Raw genomic sequence first — 24244 nt, forward strand, 5'->3', positions numbered from 1 at the left:
TATGTTTTTCATAGCCAACTGTCAATGGTCAGAAATGTAACAAAAAGTTGTTTTGCTTGCAGTATAAAAGTTGATGTCAGTAAACAAGTTGACCAGAGGAGATCATCTTGGCCAACATGTTGTGTAATCTGCTTAGCTGCTAATAAAGAAGATTTTTCATCACCTGAGGCAAATGTGACTCATTTGAATTTTTCTTCTGACAGTATGGAAAAGAAAAATTACATGTTGAACCATTTCCCACCCTACTGTTTGATACTACTCTTTAGACGAAATGCATAGCTAACCATATGAAACTGACATACCCCTTTCATGTTAAATTGGTGGCCAATGATGCAGATCATAAAACCATAGCCCTTCAGCATCACATACTAAATGATGGCCATGGATGGAATTATTCACCTGTTTATCATGGCTGTAGTGATCGAGTTTTCACAGCATTGTAATTATTACTTTTTCTTTCAGGAGTATGTAAACTAAAGTCTAATGTTCTGTTTTATAGCATATAGTTGTCTTGCACAACACCTGTCAATTACTAGTGTATCCAGATGTAGTCATGTTGTCTTTGTTGATTCTTTCTCCCTTGCAGGTGAACTGTGTAGTGATGAGGGGTTTGAATGAAGATGAAGTTGTTGATTTTGTGGCCCTTACAGAGAAGATGCCTCTTGATGTCAGATTTATTGAATACATGCCTTTCAATGGTATGTACTGTATTTTGTTACTGGCTTATCGTAGCACTCAACAGTTTCTTATCAAGATTACCAGATGATGTGTTTTGTAGCTGTGTTTTTTTTCTTTAAAGGAGGTGAAAATGGCGAATAGTTGTACATTTTCTGGGCTTAACTGTATTTGTGTGGTCCCAGTTTCCACCGCATTCCCAGTTTACATTATGAAAGCTTGTGGCTATGCTGTTGCTGCTTAATACCTCCAGCATTTATGGTGTGTACATCTCTAATGCCTTGAAATACATGATGAGGGAAATGTATTTTTACTCGTGCCAAAGGAGAGTGATTACAGTGAGAACAGAGTATAGCAGCTATGTACATATCCTTGGGACGAAGTTAGAGAATTACTACAGCTGGTTTAGAACTTACACATTGAAATTCAGCCCAGGCTTTTTTTGTGTTGCCACTTCTTTGGAGCCCAGTGCAGAACCCTGTTCTGTAGCATTTTTACTGATGTAAACTATAAAAGGACACCAAGACACAGTCATTTGGATTACTTGTCATTGCTATCCTTCATTATGGATGCCGAACTTGTGTGACTTACTAACGGCTAAACTATCACAAGTGTGCTTAATGGGCACTTTGTTTGGATGTCTGATTTTGACCTCTGCAAACTGGTACTATATTCTCTGCTCACTTAGACAGAGATCCAGTGATTGTCAAAGAAAGCACTTCAAATACACCCTTAGCCAGGATACAAGAAAACTGATTGTCTGTTTTCAAGATTATGACCTGTATATCAATCATTATGGTGCTGTGACCTCCATTTAATGGTAACCTACTTTAAAGAGAAATGTATCGTCTTCAAAATTAAAACGACTTGAGCAAGTCACTTTCCCAGACAGTGCTCCCACACTTGTGTACAGCAAGCTTACCCATTTAACAAAAGCAAATTATATCTTAACCAGTCAGCTATTTGTCTGTGGATTCTCTGTAATAAACATTCTTTTAGAAAGATTCTTGACTACATGAATTCCTTGAAGTGAAGACAAACAAGAGGCTTTCTTCATAGGTAGTCTTAGGCATTCTCCAAACAAAAGCCTTTAACTCACTGAAATGAAATTATTGAAGCTGACAGCATTTTCAGAGATATAATTAAACAAAATATATATAGTAATAACAACCTGTCTAGGGGTCTAAGAAAAGTTGTATATTATATAGTTATCAGTATAGATCTTTAGATGAAGCTCATTTGGTTGTTGTTGTATCTTTCGGCTTTTCCCGGTTAGGGGTCGCCACAGTGGATCTCTGGTCCGCTAATGATTGGCAGTAGATTTTTACGTACCGAGTTGCCAGCTCTGACGCACAACCTTCAACGAAGGTACGCCCATTCACGCATGTCTCCACACAGAAGACGCTTTAGCTGAGAATCGAACAGGACAACGTCTTACTGTGAGGTACAATTCTTAAACATTCAACTGTATATACTGCTGACTCTGCTTCTGTAAGTCTTCTGCTTGGGTTTGCAGAGAGAGAGATATGTAGGGAGGAGTGTATCTTGTAAGCTTTGCTTTGAAGGTCAGTAGGCATGTCAAGTGAGGGTCCCTAAGATAGTGAAGAAAGGTGATGAATGTGTGGGATTTATATGCAGGCTATGGACAAGTGATTAGTTGGTAGGTTGTAGGTCTGAGTGAAGTGTACAGAAAAAGAGAGGTAGTTAAGGGAATGTATGTTTGCTAGCTATAACATTTTAGACTCTGCTTTATAGGTTAGTGATTGGGTTCAATCCTCTACACCAGTCACAGTTCTGTACTTTTTTTTTAAAGCCTGCATGCTTTTGTGTGTGTGTGTGGGGGGGGGGCATTGGTGCCCAGTATTGATGCATGCTTTGATGACTTTGATGACATGTATTGATTACATATGTACCCCACTTGCACCGTTTTGCACTTGATCCTGACACATCATTGTAAAGCTCCCTTGCGTGATGACTAGAAACAGAGCAGAGTGTTCGTGTGGCCATCAAATTACCAGTCAAGACTAACACCAGCATTACCTTTACTACCTCAGGGAAGAACAAGACTTAAAGCACTGGCATAAATTCTGTTTCTTTGGCCCTACCGCTCTTACACCAGCATATTCTAAAGGGAGCAACTGTTGGCCTATTTTTCTACCTGAAGGATACTGACATTTGAAGGTTTCTCATAAGAGGACAGGTGTGTCTGTTCTATGTTTCCAAGTATCTGCCACAGTATCATCACAAAACCCAAGACTCGAGTACAAGTCAAAATGGTTTAAACCTCCTGGACAGAACTCTGTTTGTTAAATAACCGACTGCAGACAACATGAGACCCAGAGGATGCAATTCCCCTGTCCTCATCATAAGGAGTGTGCTGTAGTATATATCACTCTTACCTGTTTCCAGAGCTACTTAACTGACAGGTACCAAGCTGTGAAATGGGAAAATTTCTCTGTCTCCTCAGCTGCCCATAACTATAGGAGTCCCATAGGGTTCTATCTTAGGACAACATCAAATACTTAAAATGGCAGAAGACCTGATTATGTTGATTAGGGGAAGCCAGCCTTCCCCTGCTAAAAGAAAGAGACCTGTCCCCAGCAGCTTTAACAGACCAAGAGTCTGACAAATCTGAGGTTTCTGAATATGAAGACATGCCTTTATCTGCTTATGAGGATTCAGATGCAAAAGACTCCATTCCCTCTGGTTCCCCTCCAGAGGATTTTTCTTTTGGGGAAACCCTACATACCTTAAGAGAGAATTTCCACTGGGAATGCCAGGATTATCCTCAGTCCAAAAAGAGACTCAGATTTGCCACAACATAGACCTTTAGCTATCCCTCCTGTTCTGGATGTTGTGGATGATGTCTTTATGGAATCCAGTCTAACTTCTGATACTTTACACCCTGCTCCAAGGAAACCAGACGGGTACTACAGAGTCCCTGACTCTCACAAATTTCTTTTCAAAAATCGTACTGCTGACCCAGAGGTCATTTCCCAGGGACCTAAAGGTATAAAAGCAACTACATCTAAGAATCCCACCCCTTCGGACAGGGATTCTCAAGGTTAAGGTTTAGACAGATTGGGTAAAAAAGTATACACCTCTGCAACTCTCACCATTAGGGCATTGAATTGCCAGTTTCACATGCTAAATACCAGCAACATATTATGGAACTTATTAAGCAAAAATGATCTACCTTTACAGAGTGTGCAGAACATAAAGAATTCTAGGAGCTTATGCATTTTGAAAGCCAAGTCAGCAGGCATACCTTGCAATGTGGCTTTGATTCTCTAGAAGCATCTTGCAGGGCAGCAGTCACTGGTTCTGTACTGAGAAGGCATGCTTGGCTTAAGGAGCAGACCTTGCCAGACCATGTCAAATCAAAATTACTAGACGCTCCTTTGAACAAGGACAATCTGTTTGGCACCAAAGCAGAAGAGGTTCTAAAAAAGATGGAAGAAAAACTCAGTCTATGCAGACAGTCAAAGATTTTTTGCAAGTGCAGCCTTCAAGATTCAGTAGGCATTGCCCCTCGAAACATTGGTCCTTTCCCTCAAGGCCATCTCAAACTAGGCCCAGGGCAAACAGACCACTGAGATTACAGTCTCAGGGTATGCAGAGATCTAAACAATGGAGTACCTCCACGTCTAAAACAGGGAGTGCTAAGCCACCCACTTACGGAAGGAATACACAATGATTTCTCAACTCCACTCCTCACCACTGCCCAATTGCTCGTGCCCCTAGGAGGAAAACTTGCCCATCATGCAAAAAATAAGACCTCCATCACCAAAGACCGATGGGTCCTCAACATTGTATCACTGGGGTACATATTTTACTTCCACTCACTGCCAACCCCAAAAGGGTTCTCAGACCTTCCTCCAAACCAGTGGGCAGAGGCACAAAACCAACTTCAATCCCTGCTCTCCATAAAGGCAATTCATCCTGTTCCTGCAGAACAGATGGGTCAAACATTTTATTCCAGACTTTTCCTGGTACCCAGAAAAGTGGGCACTTGGTGCCCAATCCTAGATCTTTCCATTCTAAACACCTTCCTGGTGGTACTAACATTCAAAATGCTCACCCTTCAGCAGCTTCTTCCTAAGCTGTCCAAAGATGCCTGGTTTGCCATCCTAGACTTAAAAGAAGCCTATCTGCACATCCTTATCAGGGACTCGTGCAGGAAATACCTACGTGTCAGGGCAGGATCTATGCATTATCAGTTCTCTGCACTTCCCTTTGGCTTATCCACTGCTAACAGAGTCTTCACAAAATGCCTGGCTCCAGCCATTGCCTATTGCAGACAGAGAAAGATTCAAATTTACCCTTACTTGGACGATTGCCTGATTCAGGTAGACAGGAAAAGCTGTTACAGCACTTGACATTTGTAAAGAACCTTCTAACCTCCCTGGGGTACACTATCAACGAAAAGAAATCAAAACTAGTCCCCAGTCAAAAGATTGTATTCCTGCGATCAAGCTTGGACACAGCATCCCAGATGGCATTTCTTACTCCAGAAAAACAAGCCTATCTAACAGGCTACTTTGCTGAAATGGCCACCAGAACCCAGTTAACCGCAAAGAAAATCCTGCATAGGGTTCATGGCCTCTTGCATTCTACTAATTCCATGTGCCAGACTGCATACGAGGAAACTTCAATGGTAAAAGTCTTTGGTGCCAACATACTCAGGACCTGGAAACGGTCATACCTATCATACCTTATCTAAGGACAGAGTTTCTTTAGTGGGCAGCAGCATGCAACCACAACAAGGGACTTCCCATGCCACTCAAACCCTAACCACAGATGCGTCAGACTATGCCTGCGGGGCACATTTAGACGACAAGTGCATTCAGGGCCACTGGAGCCCAAGTCAACTTCATCTGCACATCAACCAAAAAGAGGCACGCTCTGACAGCTTTCAGATCCCTACTCTCACCAGGACCCTTGCTAATAAAAACAGACAACACCACAGTTATGTGATACATCAACAAGCAGGGGGGAACCCGCTCTTACCCACTCTGCAGGCTAGCCATGGCCCTGTGGAACACTGCCTTGGACATGCATATTCATCTGCAAGCTCGTTTCCTGACAGGCAAACAAAACTCTCTGGCAGACGACTTAAGCAGAAATCTCCTAGACCCACACAAGTGGCATTTAGACCCCAGCACTTTCAGCCTTCTAACCCAGAAATGGGGGACCCCGGAAGTGGACCTTTTTGCCTTCCCCTACATTCACCAACTCACCAAATTCTCCACCAGGACACCTCACAGCAGGGCCTGGAAAGTGGATAACCTATCCTTCCAGTGGGTAAACCTCTCAATCTCTGCATTTCCCCCTCTGCTTCTTCTCACAAGAATATTACTCAAGATAAGACAGGACAGACCAAGGGCATTCCTGATTGCCCCGGACTGGCCATGCCAGCACTGGTACCCACTGCTGCGCAGCCTGTCACCGGTGCCACCCTGGCACCTACTCCAGATCCCAACCCTCCTCACTCAACAGGAGGGACAGATCTTGCATCCGCAAACCCTGAATCTTGCAGCCAGGCTTATTCCTTGAATTCTCCTCCAGTGACCACCCTAAGCAAGCAGGTGCTGGACATCATTCTTTGAAGCCAGAATACCCAGGACAAGGAAAATCCTATGCTGATAAGTGGTAAATGTATTGTTCCTGGATTCAGTCTAAAGGAGAGGACACAACAGTGCCCTCCTTACTTCTAATCCTGGATTTCCTAGCATATCTACTCCACAGAGGTCTATCCTTCTCTTCCATTAAGATCCATGCCCCTGCCATCTCGGCTCATTACAACACTGAGCCACCTCTCTTCTCTCACCCTCTCATTAAACAGTTCCTGAGAGGGGCAAACAACTTAAGGTCACCAAGGAGAGCCCCCACCCCTGCTTGGGACCCTAACTTTGTACTGGAAAAGTGCACGCTACCCCCCTTTGAGACTGCAGCATCAGCAGAGTTAAAGTTCCTCTCTTGGAAAACAGTCTTGCTTCTGGCTATCACTTCAGCTAGAAGAGTGTCTGAGCTATAAGCACTTATGGCTGTGGAACCCTTCATTATTTTTCATGCTGACAGGGTCTCTCTCAGGACTAACCCTTCTTTTATGCCTAAAGTGGTGTCCAGTGTGGCTCTCAACCAATCTATCCATTTGCCAACCCTCTTCCCTAATCCTCAAAATAAAGGGGCAAGGATCCTGCACTCCTTAGACGTGCACAGACAGCTCAGATTCTACCTTGATAGGACTAAACCCTTCAGGAAATCTGAGCAGTTACTAGTCAGTTTTGCTCCAGGGGCAGAGGGCAGGGCCATTTCAAAGCAAACAATTTCCAAATGGATAGCACGCTGTATCCATTTCTGCTACAAACACCATGGGAAACCAACCCCTCAGGGGGTCAGAACGCATTCCACGAGGGCAACTTCTACCTCTACAGCATTCCTCAGGGGAGTCCCTACCAGGAACATTCTGGAAGCTGCTACCTGGAGTTCTGTTCACACCTTCACCAAGCATTACCACTTGCCTATCTTTTCCAAATCCAGGGCAGGTTATGCAACAGCGGTTCTGCAGGGCATACTAGCGAGCCCCAACTCTTCTTGACTGCCTCCACCCATTCTTCAGCTTTGGGAATCAACTCAAGTGTGATGACTGCAACAGTGAAACATGAAGAACATAGTACAGTTGTGTACACTTACCATAAATGTAGGTGTCCGAGTGTATTCACTGTTGCAATCCTGGTTTCCCACCCTCCAGCCCCCTTGTCTCTCTCTCTCTCTCTCTCTCTGTCTCTTCTTTCTATTCCTCACCCCTTACAGGGCTATTGGTATTTATGTTTTACTAGTGGTGTTTTCCCACCATAACTTAGCTCCCTATTTGGGAGGGCTGCTGACATTTGGGGCAAGAAAAACTGATGTAATAGTGTTGGCTGCCTGTTTTTATATAGGCAGATAACACAAGTGTGATGACTGCAACCGTGAATACACTCGAACATCTACATTTATGGTATGTGTACACAACTGTACTTTTTATGTTCTGTCCTTGGCAGGCATACTGCAGGGCACCAGATTTCTGTCACCAGATTTCCAACGTGCTCTTATATGCTGAACCTGCGTGAGATAGTGCATGCCTTGCTCCTACAGCTGGTTGGGGTTGGGGAACTTCTTTCAACCTAGGCAAATGTGAATAGTCTTAAAAACATGGGAACCATTATTTATGAGAAAGAAGAACATCAGTCACCTTTCTTCATTAACTTAGAGACCTTCATTTGTCCTGACAACCCACCCACCCCCCTTCAGCGTAACTCCTTTTTAGAAAAGACCTAGTAGATCAAAAGTTTCTCTATGAACTGGCCTGTCAAAAATGACTGAAAATATATGTTTGGAAGAAGCAGGGTGGGCCCAGAGTTGTTTTTTGTTTGTTGCTCTGGATATTAGGAATGCCAAATTAACAGAACGGAAGGACTAAAACTCTGCTGCTGTGATGTTAGCAAGGCAGATTTCCTTTACAAGATCTAAGCTGAGTGGAACGTATCCTTGATTAGCTGTTCTTGAGCCAACTCCCATGTGATGTCTTCAATCCAGGATAAGACTGAGGGATCACAATATTTTGCTGCCTTTTTGCCAGACTGAGTCCAGACCTCCAGGCAAGGTTCATAGGAGGTTACTGGGTTAATGGCCCTAGGGCCCTTCCAAACCTAGCAAAGTTCAAAATGTGTTCCCAAGGGTGTCTGGTTCAAGCAGACACTTAGAATCATCACATATTGCTCCTGTCCGAGAGGGACAAAGGTGGAACTCCTGGGGTGAATTTCCAGTTACCCATACAGTCATCAAAATTACATTTAAATGGAGCTTTGTTTAACATGAATAAAAAGCTTGTTCCAAAGGTGGGGCTACCTCTGTGAGACAATCTGTCTGTCCAAAAAGTTCTGTTGATGTCATATGTCAGGTAAAGGTCCTTTGAGCAAGTGACCTGTGTTCAGCATTTTCATTAACCTGGGTCAGAGATTGCTGTATATGCAAGGCACAGGTCACCTCTGAGCAGCCTGCATGACACAAAGTAAAGTGACAATGATTTCAGTTTGTCTGCATAAGATCCTAAATTTTCTTTGTAAGAAACCTTTGTGGTCTCTTCGGGTGCTGCAGGTGTTCGGAAAGGAACATACCAAAGGGAGCATTGTACTCTATTATTGGCCTGATTAGGGAAGAGTGCAGGGGGGTTATAACCTCTTTTTCTTCTGGAGGCAATACCCTTATGAAACGAGCAATATAAAATGCCCTTCTTACCACTGTGGAGACATAGTGATGGAAGTTAAGGTTGCTGTCAACTTGTGTGCCCAAATCTCTCAGCACTGACTGTATACTTAACATATTGCTATTGATGTGGTAGTTTGTAGGAACATCACCCTTGCCAAAGGGAATGATAATGCATGTTTTTGCATTAAGTTTAAGACCAATGACTTTGGCACCAGTCATTAGTCTGCGTAAGACCTTCTTGCAAGATGTTGACATCGCTACGGGTTTCAGTGATCGCTCCCAGTTTGCAGTCATCAGCAAACTTTTGCAGCCACAGTTCTTTGGATCTGATATTGTCCTTCTTTTTCTGCTTCACTGATGGGTTCTGGATCCGATCCTCAGATCCCACTTGGCCACCTCCCCTAGACTTTAGCTTCCAGGCTCAAACTCCTCCCTACCCATAAGACTCTGCTCCTGGCCCAACCTCCTCAGATCTCATTTGCCACCAGGCGGTGTGCACAGACGTGGTTTTCCAATACTTAGCTAAGTCTTAGCATTTTTGATAGCTTTTCACCCATTTTTCTGTTGTTGACTTTAGTTTGTTTATATAGTTAGTGTTCATTGCCTTCTCCCCTTTTCCCTTTAGTTTTCGAGGTGCGTTAGGCTTTTTTACTAGCCTTTTCCTCCTCCTCCTGGGCTTCTGCCCTTTTTTCTCTTCTTCTCTGTTTGTACCATAGTTAGTAGTTCATAGTTAATAGCTGATAATTTATAGTCTATTTCTGCATTTGTAGGCTTTAGTTAATACTTAATATAGAATAACTTGTAACCAAACACTGCCTCACAAACCACAAAGGAGAATGTTTTCCTGGTCACAATAAAGGACGTCTTCAGAAATTCAGTCAAATGCAGCCAAGAATAAACCAAAAAACAGTTTATTACATAAAACGATCCACCAAATAGTAAAAGCGATACTCATATATACAACTGGAACCATAGATTAAGCGCTTTCGTCTCCGTTCTGAGACTTCATCAGAATCCATGGAATAAACAATACTAGCACCTTTTATACTAACCAAATCCATTTAGCTGGCATCTATATATATATATATATATATATATATATATATATATATAACATGAATCAATGAGAATAATCAAAGTTGAAAGGCTTATGTATGAAAAAAAAAATGAAATATTATAAAGAAAACATGTGTTACTAAATATATTGTAAAAAATGTAAAATGTAAACAACCTAGGAATAAATCCTTAAATTTTTTATATAATAATAATAATAATAATAATAATCATTACTTTTTTTTTCTTGGGGTCAGCTGCAGCATTTTCAATGCTGGGGTGATGGATATGATCATTTAGGCCTTTACCACAACAAGAGTCCAATCTAAGTTGCCACATCATTTCTTTTAACTCCAGTTGGGTCTCCCAATCACCACCCCTCTCAAGGCATTTTACTTCCTCTATTACCCAGAATTTAAAATCTGCATTCTTACAGACCAAAACATGTCTGTACATAGCATTATTTTCATTTTGTTTATTGATGTCCCTCACATGTTCATAAATTCTGGATCATAGGTGTCGTTCTGTTTTCCCAACATAATAGCTCCAGCAGACCTTACAGAAAACAAGGTATACCACCCCTTTTGTGTAGCAACTACTGTAGGTTTTAGCAACCAGGGTTGTTCTAAGACTGGGTATTCTAATCTCCTTTTGTCCTGCTATAAATGCACACTGCGCGCATCTACCACATGTTTTGGTCTGTAAGAATACAGATTTTAAATTCTGGGTAATTGAGGAAGTAAAATGCCTTGAGAGGGGTGGTGGTTGGGAGACCCAACTGGAGTTAAAAGAAATGATGTGGCAACTTAGATTGGACTCTTGTTGTGGTAAAGGCCTAAATGACCATATCTCCATCACCCCAGCATTGAAAATGCTTGCAGCTGACCCCAAGAAACACAAGTAATCGTTATTATTATTATTATTATTAAACTATTAAGGAATTATTCCTAGGGTTGTTTACATTTTACATTTCACAAGATACATTTAGTAACACATGTATTCTTTGTAATATTTCATTTTTAATGCATTTGATTTCACTTATACATAAGCCTTTCAACTTTGATTGTTATTGGAATTGATTCCTTATATATATATATATATATATATATATATATATATATATATATATATATATATACAATCCTTAGTTTTTCATCCATTATTTGTTTAAATATATTTTTATAAATTTTTTTTATAACAATACAATATATATATACAAATATACATTTTTTTATATACATTATATTTCTTATGTTTTTATGTATTATACATCATTTTACTGTAGTGGCTTGTTTACATATACACATACATATATACATTTACTACATTTATTATATACTATATTTATTACATTTTTATACTCTTATGTCTTTATTCTTATCTACTGTTTTTTATTCCTATCTACTGTGTTTATTCTTACCTACTGATTATTCATTCATACAAGTTTTAAATGTTTTCAAATGTTTTTAGTACTTATGGTAAGGTTGTACTTTAAGAAAAATGGAATTAATTAATTAATCATTTAATTAGATGCCAGCTAAATGGATTTGGTTAGTATAAAAGGTGCTAGTATTGTTTAATCCATGGATTCTGATGAAGTTTCCGAACGGAGACGAAAGCGTTTAATCTATGGTTCCAGTTGTATATATGAGTATCGCATTTACTATTTGGTGGATCGTTTCATGTAATAAACTGTTTTTTGGTTTATTCTTGGCTGCATTTGACTGAATTTCTGAAGACGTCCTTTATTGTGACCAGGAAAGCATTCTCCTTTGTGGTTTGTAATACTTAATATAGTTAATAGTTATGGTTAGTAGTTTGTGGTAAATCATTAATAGTGGATACTTTTTTTTTCTTGTTGCTATGGAGAAACCTACAGGTTTTAAAAGGTGCTTCAAATACAAGAGAAAGATTCTGAACTTGGATGCACATGACTGGTGTGTATATTGTTTAGAACCAGCTCATTTGGACACCCCTTGCAGCATTTGTGAGGGATTCAACTGTAGAGTCATACAAGAAAGGAAAAACAAATTGATCCTTAAGGGTCTTATGCCTGCTGCTACTACTACTTTTGCATAGGCTCAGCCCTCCTCCAAGCATTCGCTCAGCTCTGAGGCAAAGAAAAACTGCCTTAAGGAGCCTAGGGCATCTTCTGAGCTGCTTGCCAAGGCTCTGAAGATTTCAGATCTGACGACATCAGTGCCAAGGCCTATGTTGGCTCCATCAGATATGATTGACTTAATGGATCTGAGTGAGCCTTCGACTTCTATCAAGTCTCTAGATCCGAGCAGTCTGCTTCAGATCCGTAGTTCCCCAGATCTGCAGTCTTCCTGTATGTCTCCAGGGAGATCCGTCACTTCAGTTTCCATGATCATGCCATTCAAGGTCCTACAGATCCTCAGGCATACTCATCTATCTTCAGTGGCTTCCTACAGATCCTTTCAGAGCCTTTATCTTGACATGGACAAAATGGTCAGATCTATCATCGAGGCCAGATACAGATGGGAGTTCTTCCTGCTCTGTCCCCTTGTGGATCTGAGCCTGTTCCTTCTACTCCCCTTTTCATCTTTTTGCTTCCTCGACTCCGACCATTACCTTGACTGCATCTGCTCCAAGGTCTTTGGATCAGAGCATGTCCCAGATCTGGCATGTCACAGCCGGACATGAGGGTTGAGTATCGGCTTCATTGTTCTTGGATCAGTCCCTTCACCCTGGAGCATAGACCCTGGACAGCTAGAGTCCAGTTCTGTCTGGGGGGGGGGGGGTCGGGGTTCTGGCAATCTTCCTCCATCTTTCTTGGTAACTTCTGCTTACAGGGGGGGGTCTCCCTGGGACCTTCAGCCTTCCAGGTCTTAGAAAAGGATTTCTCTGTTAGCAGAGTGCCAGACCGTTTGGCTGCTGCTACACCCCATGTGCCCACTCTGGATCGGGGTCTTGGAGCTACCATTTCTGCCCAGGGTAAGCCTGTCTCAAAGGACTTCCGGTCTGTTCCACCATAGGTGACCCCCTCTTCTTTTGACTTCTCCTGAATATCCCACCGAGGAGATTCTGCAGAAGAGGATGTGCAAAAGGAGGCACGTGGACTCCCTTATGGAGTCCCTCACTGAGGATATAGATTACAGTGAGGTAGAGGGGTTTCCCAAATCACCATCTGATGATGTCTCTTTTTCAGACATCTTAGAGATTTTGAAGTTAAAAGGTGTCTGGTCTTCCAAAAAACCCTGTTCTGAGAAATTTGTATTTCCAGAGGCCTGCAGGATGGGATCATCTACATCTTGGGTAGTCCCCCTGGCAGATGGTCTTGTAGACCTTGTAGCCCATCGGGCCTGGAAAGAGCCGGACACCATAGAACCAGTACCTAAACGACCGGATAAAATCCTTTCACCCCCCCCCCCCCCCCTCAGAGGACCATGCTTTCTGGAGTAAAGGCATTCCAGTTGATGCTATGGTAGTGGCAGCTGCTACTAAGAAAGAACTCACCCAGCAGAGCTTGACTGTCCATCCACTGAACAGGGAGTCCAGAGAGAGCTTGACTGTCCATCCGCTGAACAGGGAGTCCAGAGAGATGGACAGGTTCGGGAAGCATGCTTATGCCTTAGCTGCTTTTATGCTGAGGGCACTCAATTCTCTGGCGCATTTTATTCGCCTTCTGAGAGACTTGGTTAAGGAACTCGCTGACTCTCTTGCAGAGTTGTATGCCCAAGGAGGAGTTTGACAAAATTTCTCCTAAGCTGACCACTCTTACTTCTGTAGCAAATTTCTCCATGAGACTTGCTTCCGATTCACTGGAGGGTTCTTCTAGAGCAGCCAGCACCAGCATAGCGATGCATCACCATGCTTAGATCAAGCTGTGTGACTTCACAGAGCCCTTTAAGGCATCTTTTATCAATGCCCTCTTCGATGGTCCCTCACTGTTCAGACCATCTGTTAAGGACACCCTTACCCGCAGCGAGCAAGAATGAAAGACCTTGTCTGGCCTGGGGTTTAAGTTTTCCACCCCTCAATGAACCTATTCTAGGAATCAAAGAGAGGCTAAAAAAACTTGGTTCCGTAAGTCACTAGGTTCTTTTCCTGATCAGAGTAGAGAGATATTCTTCATGTTTCACTGTTGCAGTCATTACATTTGGGGTTATCTGCTTGCAGGTATCCCTCAGTCGGCCTGATTATCAAAGTCTTGGGTCCTGCATAGTTTGCTGTCTCATCTTCCATGACATCAGGTAGTCAGGGGTATAAAGCATGCAGCCGATGCCATTACATCAGTCTTTCTTGCCGTGCGGTGGCCGAAGCAGAAGCAGTTCGCAAGTGCTGGTTGTCCGACTCCTGAAATTTTCGTTTTCGAGTTTCAGATCCGAAGTCTTCGAAAAAGCTAAGTACCCCATTGGGGATCCTTTTTCTTGCTCTAAACTTATGTCAGTAAAAGTTAACAATTGCATTTCTTGTGGAAAGCAAATACCTCATAAAAATTTTAATTCGTACTGCATTCCTTGCGTAGGCCCAGACCATGACGTCCCTCGCTGTCGGTTTTGTGCCTTATTCAATCCTCAAACTATTTGTCGTCAGTTCATTTTCGCATCTAACTATTTTGGTACTCTGTTCAACTGTTCAGAAATGGCTTCAGTAAGCCATCCGACTACCGACATTCCGAAAAAACGTAAAGAAAAAGAGACAGACTGCATAGGTCCAAAGCTGTCGACGACGCTTCCGTTAAGCTAGTCGCCAGTTCATCAGTACTCCGTGAGACGCTTTCACAGCCCCTGATGCCCGCTACTTCAAATTCGCAGGCCTGTAATGAGATCCATTCGGAGTCCGGTATGACGTGAGATGCTTCTTCGACTATGGAACCTGCGGATGTCTCTACCTTGGTTGGGTCCGGAGCCACTGTGCATGCACCAGCTTCTGAGGGTGTATTCGGGCCTACTGACTTGCATATCAAACCGATGCCATCTTTTTCTTCAAGGCCTAAAACTCGATCCACGCCTAGAAAACTGACACCCAGACCGCATGGTCAGGCCCCTATGCCTAAAAAACAAATGATAAGAATGACTGAAGATCTTATTACTCTAATCAGGGGTAGCCACCCTTCTCCCTCTGAGACCTAGAACTGATTTTCCTTCTAATTCCTCAGATCAGGATTCTGAAATTTCTGTTTCTTCTGATGACCAGGATTTGCCCTTATCTACTTTTGAAGATTCTGATGCAGAGGACTCCATTCCTTCTGCTTCCCCTCCAGAAGATTTCTCTTTTGGTGAAACTTTGCATACCTTTAGGGAGCATTTCTGCTGGGAAAGCCAGGATTACTCTGACTCTAAAAAAGAGGCTTAGGGAATTCTTACTCCTACCTCACCCCAGGCCTTTATCTATCCCTTCTGTACTGGACATTGTAGATGATGCCTTCATGGAATCTAGCCTGGCCCCAGACACTTTACCTCCGGCTCCCAGGAAACCTGACAGGTATTACTGAGTACCTGACTCGCACAAGTTCCTCTTTAAGAATCCTACTGCGGATCCAGAGACCATTTCTCAGGGACCCAAAGGCATTAAGGCTACTACTGCCAAAAACCCTACCCCTCTGATAGAGATTCCAGGGCCCTGGACACAAATGCTACTTTGGCCATTAGGGCCTTAAACTGCCAGTTTCATATGTTAAAGTATCAGCAGCATATTATTGGATTATTTAAACAGAAAATTATATTGATTCCTGACTGTGCTGAAAATAAAGAATTACCGGATTTAATGCAGTCTGCTGAACAAGTTGGTAAACATACTTTGCAATGTGGTTTTGACTCCTTAGAGGCATCTTGCAGTGCTGCTGTCACTGGGTCTGTACTTAGAAGGCATGCTTGGCTTAAGGAGCAAACTTTACCAGATCATGTTAAAGCTAAATTACTGGATGCTCCCTTAAACCAAGACCGCCTTTTTGGCAACAAGACAGAAGTAGTACTTAAAAAGATGGAGGAAAAAAGCTAAATCTGTGCAAACTGTTAAAGATTTCCTGCAAGTACAGCCTCCCAGATTTAGTAGGCACTGGCCTTCTAAAAATTGGTCCTTTCCTGTCTCTTCCAGGCCTCCTCAGACCAAACCCAGGACCAGCAGACCACCCAGGCTTCAGTCTCAAGGTACTCACAGGCCTAAGCAGTGAGGGGCTCCCTCTTCCAAAGCTGGAATTGGTAAGGCACCCCCCTGTAGTGAACTGTCACAATGACTTAACCTTAAACCTTCCAAGCCCTGCTCAACTGACTGTTCCTTTAGGGGGAAAGATTGCCCTGCATGCAAAAAACTGGGAACTCATTACCCAAGACAAATGGACTCTAAATATAGTTTCCCAAGGATACAGATTCCACTTCCACTCCTTACCAACCCCAAATGGTTGGCCAGACCTACCCCCAAATTAGTGGGCAGAGTCTCAATAGCAGGTTCTCAATCTTCTAAGTATCAGGGCTATTCATACTGTCCCAGAAGAGGAATGGGGACAAGGTTTTTACTCAGTACTTTTCCTGGCACCCAGAAAAGACAGTACCTGGTGTCCTATCCTGGACTTGTCTGTCCTAAACACCTTTTTGGTAATCCCAAAATTCAGAACGCTAACTCTTCATCAGCTGCTTCCCATGCTCGGCAAAAATGCCTGGTTGGCAACATTGGATTTAAATGAAGCTTACCTGCACATCTCAGTAAGGGAATCTTGCAGAAAATACCTACGCTTCAGAGCAGGCTACATGCACTATCAGTTCTCTGCACTGCCCTTTGGCTTATCTACTGCACCCAGGGTATTCACAAAGTGCCTAGCTCCAGTCATTGCATTTTGCAGGCAAAGAAATATTCAAATATACCTGTACTTGGATGATATTCTCATTCAGGTAGAAAGCCAGGACATACTATTAAATCATCTAGCATTTGTAGAGAAACTGCTAAACCTCACTGAGGTACTCTATAAATGAAACGAAATCTCACCTAGTACACTGCCAACAAATTGTATTCCTGGGAGCAAGCTTGAATACAACTTCCCACATGGTCTACCTCACACCAGAGAAACAAGTTTATTTGACAGCCTACTTCAAACTACTGGCCACAAAGACCCAGCTATCTGCAAGGAAAATACTGCAAGCCCTGGGGTTCATGGCCTCTTGCATTCTACTAATTCCATATGCAAGACTGCATATGAGGAAACTACAATGGTATCTAAAAAGCCTATGGTGTCAACATTCTCAGGACCTGGAATCAATGATTCCCATCATTCCTTATATAAAGACAGAGCTCCTTTGGAGGGTAGAGGCCTGCCACCACAGCAAGGGACTGCCATTCACTCTACCCCCTGCTGCCCAAACCCTAACCGATGCATCAGACTATGCATGGGGGGTTCACTTGGCAGGGCAGTGCATTCAGGGCAAATGGAACCCGAGTCAAATGCAGCTGCATATCAATCAAAAAGAAATGTTAGCTGTACAAAATTCTCTGACAGCCTTCAAGGACCACATTCTTCCAGGACAATTATTGGTAAAGATGGAAAATACCACTGTTATGTGGTAAATAAACAAGCAGGTGGGAACTCACACATACCCCCAATGCAGACTAGCCATGGCTCTGTGGAACACAGACTTGAGCTATCAAGTGCACCTACAAGTTCAATTCCTACTAGGCAAGCTTGGCAGATGACCTAAGCATAAATCTCATGGACCCACACAAGTGGAAATTGGAACCATAGATATTCAACATTCTGAGAAACAAATGGGGGAGCCCAGAGATAGACCTGTTTGCCTCCCCTCAGAACTACCAATTGGACAAATTTTGCACAAGGACTACCCACAGACAAGCTTGGAAAGTAGATGCCCTGTCCTTTACCTGGGAAAGCCTCTCAGTTTATGCCTTTCCCCCTCTGCCTCTCCTCTTGAAAGTTTTACTAAAGATCAAACAGGACAAACCAAGGATAATACTGATTGCACCAGACTGGTCATGCCAACACTGGTACCCCCTCTTGAGCACTTTGTCACTACTGGAACCATGGCACCTGTCTCAGACTCCTTCCCTACTGTCCCAACAAAAGGGCCATTTTCTGTAGCCCCAGCTTCAAACCCTGAACCTGGCAGCCTGGCTAGTTACCTGAGTTCTCCTATACCATCCCTCAGCAAACAAGTGCTGGATGTCATCCTGGAGGCAAGGAGGCCTAGTACTAGAAAATCCTATGCTGAAAAGTGGAAAAGATTCTGTTCCTGGAGCCAGACTTGGGGGATGGGCACTGCAATGCCCAGTTTACCACATATTCTTCAATACTTAATAGAGATGCTTCACAAGGGCCTTTCCTTCTCTTCCATTAAAATTCATGCCTCAGCCATTTCAGCACATTATAATATTGAGCCACCCCTCTTCTCTCACCCCCTACTGAAACAATTTCTCAGAGGGGGCCAAAAATGTAAGATTACCCAGGAGAGCTCCTACTCCTGCCTGGGACCTTAACTTTGTATTGGAAAAGCTCACTTTACCTCCTTTTGAGCCCACTGCAACTGCGGAGTTGAAATTCCTTTCTTGGAAAACAGCCTTCCTTCTAGCCATCACTTCAGCAAGAAGGTTGTCTGAATTACAAGCCCTCATGGCAGTGGAGCCTTTCATCATCTTTCATGTGGACAGGATGTCCCTCAGGACCAGTCCTTCCTTTATGCACAAGGTGGTATCCATTGTGGCCCTTAATCAGTTCATTCATTTGCCAACCTTCTTTTCTAATCCACAGAACAAAGGGGAATGAATACTGCACTCCTTGGACGTGCACAGACAACTTAGATTTTACTTGGACAGGACCAAGCCTCTCAGGAAATTTGAACAGCTGCTAGTTGCCTTTGCTGCAGGGGCAGAGGGGAAGGCCATTTGAAAGCAAACCATTTCTAAGTGGATAGGCCATTGCATTCTTTTCTGCTATAAGCACCATGGAAAACCTACCCCACAGGGGATAAGACCCCATTCCACCAGGGCTGCATCTATGTCTACAGCCTTTCTCAGAGGTGTTCCTACCAGGGACAGCCCAGAAGCTGCTACCTGGAGTTCAGTACATACCTTCACCAAGCATTACCACTTGCCAATTTTTTCTAAATCCAGATCTGGTTTTGCCACTGCAATCTTGCAGGGCCTAATAGCTAGTCCTGATGCTCAGTAACTGCCTCCTCCCTTCCTTAGCTTTGGGAATCTAGCCAAATGTAATGACTGCAACAGTAAAACACGAACATAATACAGTTGTGTACACTTGCCATAAATGTAAATGTTTAAGTGTATTCACTGTTGCAGTCCTGGTTACCCTCCCTCCAACCCCCTGACTTCTTTTGGCTATACCTCTCTTCTTGTTTACTATACTTAAGCTTTCTGGTGTATTTGTGTTTTGTTGGAGGTGTAACCTTTTCCTCCTCCAAATGTACTAAAGAAACTCCCTGACATTCCTCCCAGTCAGAGGTAGTTGTCAGTTACCGAAATCACCAAACTACTGCAGAAAAAAGTCATCCAAGAGGTCCCAACTGATCAGAAAGGGTCCTAAGCTTACTCCTGTTTCTTTTTGATACCAAAGAAAACAGGGGACATACGGTCCAATCTGGACCTCAGCGATCTCAACTTGTATGTGAAGAAGACCAAGTTCTGGATGGTAACGATTCAGTCCATCCTCCCGTTACTGAGGAAGGGCGATTGGAAGTGCTCTGTGGATTTCAAGGATGTGTACTATCACATAAAAGTAGACAGGTGCTCCAGAAGTCATCTGTGCTTCCACCTGGGAGCCAATCACTTCCAATTTTGAGCACTGCCTTTTGGTCTCACCACAGTCCCCTGGGTGTTTACCAAGTGTATGGCAGTAGCTGCAGCTCATCTCCAACTGCCGGGGTTTCATGTAGTCCCATATTTAGGTGATTGGCTCCTCACTGCCCCCACTCAGTGACAACTTTGTTAGGCCAGAAAATATCTTTTCCAATTGTATCAATTTCTAGGCATTACCATAAACTTAAGTCACAACCAGTGCTGGTTCAGACCTTGGAGTTCATTGGAGTACAACTGAACACAATTACTCAGCTGCTTTGCCACATCGCAGTAACGCATTGAGATCTCAAGTACAAGATATTCTGAATCTCCCATCTCTTCCAGCTAGATTGATTCTGCGAGCTGTGGGATCCATGGCAGCTGCTATACTTTTGGTTTTCTAGCCAGGTATGGGGCAGTTGCTATTCACACACATGTGTCAGTAGTCTGGTACATCAACAAGCAAGGAGGAACCCATTCATACCATCTCTGCAGAGAGGCCATGAGGGTCTAGGAATGGGCAATGTCTTCAAACCACTTTCTACTTACAGCACATGTACCAGGGAAATCCAACGTGTTAGCTGACAGGGTCAGCAGATCTATACTGATGCCTCACGAGTGGTCCCTCAGTCAGTCAGTAGCAAATGAGATATTTGACCATTGGTGTCTTAACTGCTGCACCCTCTTTGCATCCCTTTACAACAACAAATGCAACAGTTACTTTGCTCTGATCCCCCCTTAAGGGGGTTCCCTGAGGGATGCTCTGGTCCACCATTGGCCTCCTAGACTCCTGTATACCTGTCTTCCTCTTCCTTTTAATCCCAATATTTCTCCAGAAAGCCAAATGGTTGAAGTGCTCGATGATTCTCATTGCCCTCTTTTGGTCTCATTAGGTGTGGTTTCCCTTCCTCTAGTCTCACCTCAAACATCCTTCATGTATGCTGGAACCCAAACCGGACCTCCTTTCTCACCAGATGATAGGACTCCACCCCCATTTGCCCCACACCCAAGTTAATTGCATGGTTTCTCCAGTTCCTGTGATTGCTAGAGGGTCCAGGTTCTCTTTCCTAGTCAAAGCTATCATCTTGGCCTCTCCGAAAGCATCTACTAAAAAGAGTAAGTAGAAGAGGTTTACTAGTTGGGCTGCCAGCAGTCACATTGATCCCTTTTCATCCCCGATTCTCTCAATTCTGTCTTTTCTAGAATCTTTATATAAGCAGGGTTCTAGTTTTGTGACTGTTAAGCTTCAGTTGGCAACCATATCTAACTTCCACTCAGGATTACCTTCGGGATCTGTTGCTTCTGCCAGGTTATGTAAAGCCTTTATAGAAGCTGTTTTTCTTCGGAGGCCTCCAATCAAAGATCCTACTCCTCTGTGGGATTTGACTGTCATTCTGCAAGCCTTGACCCAAAATTCCTTTGAACGGGCTAATGGTTGTGACTTGAAATATTTGTCCTGGAAATTCACTTTTCTTGTTGACATTACTTCAGCAAAAAGGGTATCCGAATTGCAAGCTCTGTCTTACAAGCATCCCTACATCATTTTTCACAAGGATAAGGTCTCCCTTCATACTAATCCTTCTTTCATGCCGAAGGTTGCCACTTCAGCTAATATAAACCAATACATTTAGTTACCAGTGTTCTTTCCTAATTATTCCAACAAAGGGGAATGAATACCTTTTGCATTCATTAGACGTTCACAGACAGCAGTACTTATTTCTCCATAGGACAAAGCAGTTTAGAAAATCAGAGCAGTTATTTCTTTCTTTTTCCCCTAATTGTAAAGGTCAAGCTGTTTCAGAAGTAACTATAGCGAAGTGGTTTAAGAGCTGCATTTCCTTTGTTTATGACAAGAATGGTTTGAAATTGCCTGGTCCTCCAAAAGCCTATTCGACAAGATCCTTTGCTGCATCAGCTGCTTTTTTGTCTAGGGTGAATCTCTGAGGACCATATGCGAAGGACAGTTGACAGGTGATCGTCAGTGAGAGAGGATCTGTATCTGGATTTGTTAAATTTCATCACTGAGACTGTTTGTTCGCATATGTAGGTAGATCCAGAGAGAACCAACATCTTATGAGCATGCCCCCTCAGCTTTGGAAAGTTTTCCTGTTTGAGAGGAGAATAAAAATCTAGCAGTGATACTGACTTAAAGTTCTTTGCCAACAGTGTATCAGACTACAGGTCAATGAGTTTTAACTGAACATCACTGGTTGCTTTATCTACAGTGCAAGTGAAGGGAGAAGCAGCATTGTGCATTTCACTCTCACCTGTTCTGAAGTCTTCAAATTGCCTTGTAAACTCACCTTGCAGTGCTGTAACATGGATGAGTACATGGGAAGGTGATCACCTGATGGCATGGCTTCTTTCAGTGTTGACATGTGGGTTAGAATGTTGCTGTCCAAATGGCTTGAAAGAAACTGCACTTTTCTCATGAAAGCCTTCACCAGGCTGTACATTTCATGTGCAAAGAGGCCCTTGGCTTGCAGCTTGATATTTAGTTACTATATTAGTGCAGTAACATCGACAGCAAATGCAAGATCTGCAACCAGTCGGCATCTGAGAGTTGCGGGGTGTCCTTGCCTTTCTTTTCACAAAACTTTCGCACCTCTTCTCTCAGGTCCCATATTCTTTTAAGAACTATGCCCAGGCTGAGCCATCTGACAGCTGTGTGGTAGCCTATGTCACCACGTTCAGTTTTATGCTCCTGCAAAAGTGCAACATACTGTCTGTGATACAATGCGTTTGCCATGATGAAGTTAACTGTTTTAGTTACATCAGTAACATGGTTCATTTTTAGCACAGACTTGCACAACACCTCCTAATGTATAATACAATGCAAAAATACAAATTTCTGTTCTGGGGTCATTTCAGTCGCTTTATTTATATATTTATTTATTTATTTTATTTTATTTTACATTTGTTGACCAGGCTAGTCCAAGTGGATATATGTCCATTTTCAGCAAAGGCCCAGGGAGAAAAGCTCCAACCAAAGACATGATAGCTAATTACATTTCATTACAGTTATGCATGAAAGTACATAATAGGTCATTGCTTTTCTTTACATTTATACATGAAAGATACATATACATAATTCATTTGAATAATACAACAGGTAAATCATATACAATGACATAAGTTTGACATGTTAATGCACACTCTATTCATGGGCTAGTAGTGACCTACATTCTTAGTACAGTAAAGAGTATCATTTGACCTAGAGATAAAGGAAGGAGTTAGGGTAAGTACAGGGGCATAGCCAACTTGTATTGAGGTATTGTTTGTTTGTTTTTGAATAGTGCTATTGTGGAAACCAAAGTAAGATCAGTAGGCAGCGAGTTCCAGGTTTTGCCAACGGAGTTAGAGAACAAGGAATCACCGGCTATGTTGTTGGTTTTGACTATTTGTACTAGCAGTCTGTTGGATAAGCGGAGGGTCTTATGGTTATTGTACGGGGTGATAAGGTTATTAAGTATGGGAGTGTTGTCAGGCTGATGAATCTTATGTGCAATTATAATTTAGTTGTATTGGATGTGGTTAGTCAATTCTAACCATCCTAATGGAACCAAGTTATGACAGTGGTGGGTTCTGTATGTAGCTCCAGTGGCAAATCTGGCAATGTTATAGGAGTTTTCCAGTTTGTTGAGGTAATTTTTACTCATATGAGGGAGGTGTAAAGGAGAGTAGAGAATAAGTGGGTGTGGGCAATAGTAGTCCTAGGTAACGGGGTAAGGAAGGGCTTAATCCTATATAGGAAGCCAAGTTTTTTGTTGACTCTTTTTATAGTGTTGTTAATATGCACATCGAACTTAAGGTTGTTATCAATTAATACCCCTAGTAGTTTGGTAGAGGGATCAGGAGATATGATGGTGCCATTGTTTGATTTAACAGTAAAGGTAAGTGGGGAGGATCTATGGATTGGAGAGAATAGTAATAGTTTTGTTTTCTTAGGATTCAATATGAGGCGATGGTTAAGAATCTAATTTTCAACTATGTTAAACACATTTTGGGTTAGAGTCTGTAATTCAGAGGGGGAAGTGGCTGCGCATATTAATGTGGAATCATCTGCATATTGAATACAGGTAGCTTGTGGAATGACTGAATGCAGGTTATTAGTAAAAACAGAAAATAGGAGAGGTCCTAATATGGAACCTTGTGGAACACCAAGGGTAATGGGAAGGTGGGTAGATAAGTTGTTTTCCCATAGTACAGCCTGCTGTCTATTATTTAAGTAAGATTGAAACCATTGTATAGCCAGCTTATCTAGAGAAAAGGATCTGAGTATGTTTATGAGTAGATGATGATTTACCATGTCGAAGGCTTTAGAGAGATCAATAGAGGCCTGAGAAAAGGATGTTATTTTTGTGAATTTTGTTAATGGTATCATAGAAAGATAGGAGGGCAGAGGTGGTGCTCTTTCATTGACCACATTGCTGCCAGCTCCTCCATAATCTCAAAGTCTTTTGTTATCCCACGTACATAGATGAGTAACTGGACTGTGTCA

At 42.6% G+C, this 24244-nt stretch overlaps 1 protein-coding gene across 3 annotated transcripts in view; it reads left to right on the forward strand.

The window, feature by feature from the left end:
- Positions 1-24244, forward strand: part of MOCS1 (molybdenum cofactor synthesis 1) — a 1733254-nt gene that overhangs the window by 1083252 nt on the left and 625758 nt on the right. For all 3 annotated transcript variants that reach the window (XM_044084832.1, XM_044084835.1, XM_044084843.1), the window contains exon 6: positions 587-698. In XM_044084832.1, coding sequence (XP_043940767.1) covers positions 587-698 — 112 coding nt within the window. The remainder of the gene's footprint in view (positions 1-586; positions 699-24244) is intronic.

Source organism: Protopterus annectens, chromosome 1.part1 (genome assembly GCF_019279795.1).
Source record: "Protopterus annectens isolate FY-2018-M chromosome 1.part1, PAN1.0, whole genome shotgun sequence".
NCBI lineage: Eukaryota > Metazoa > Chordata > Ceratodontiformes > Protopteridae > Protopterus > Protopterus annectens.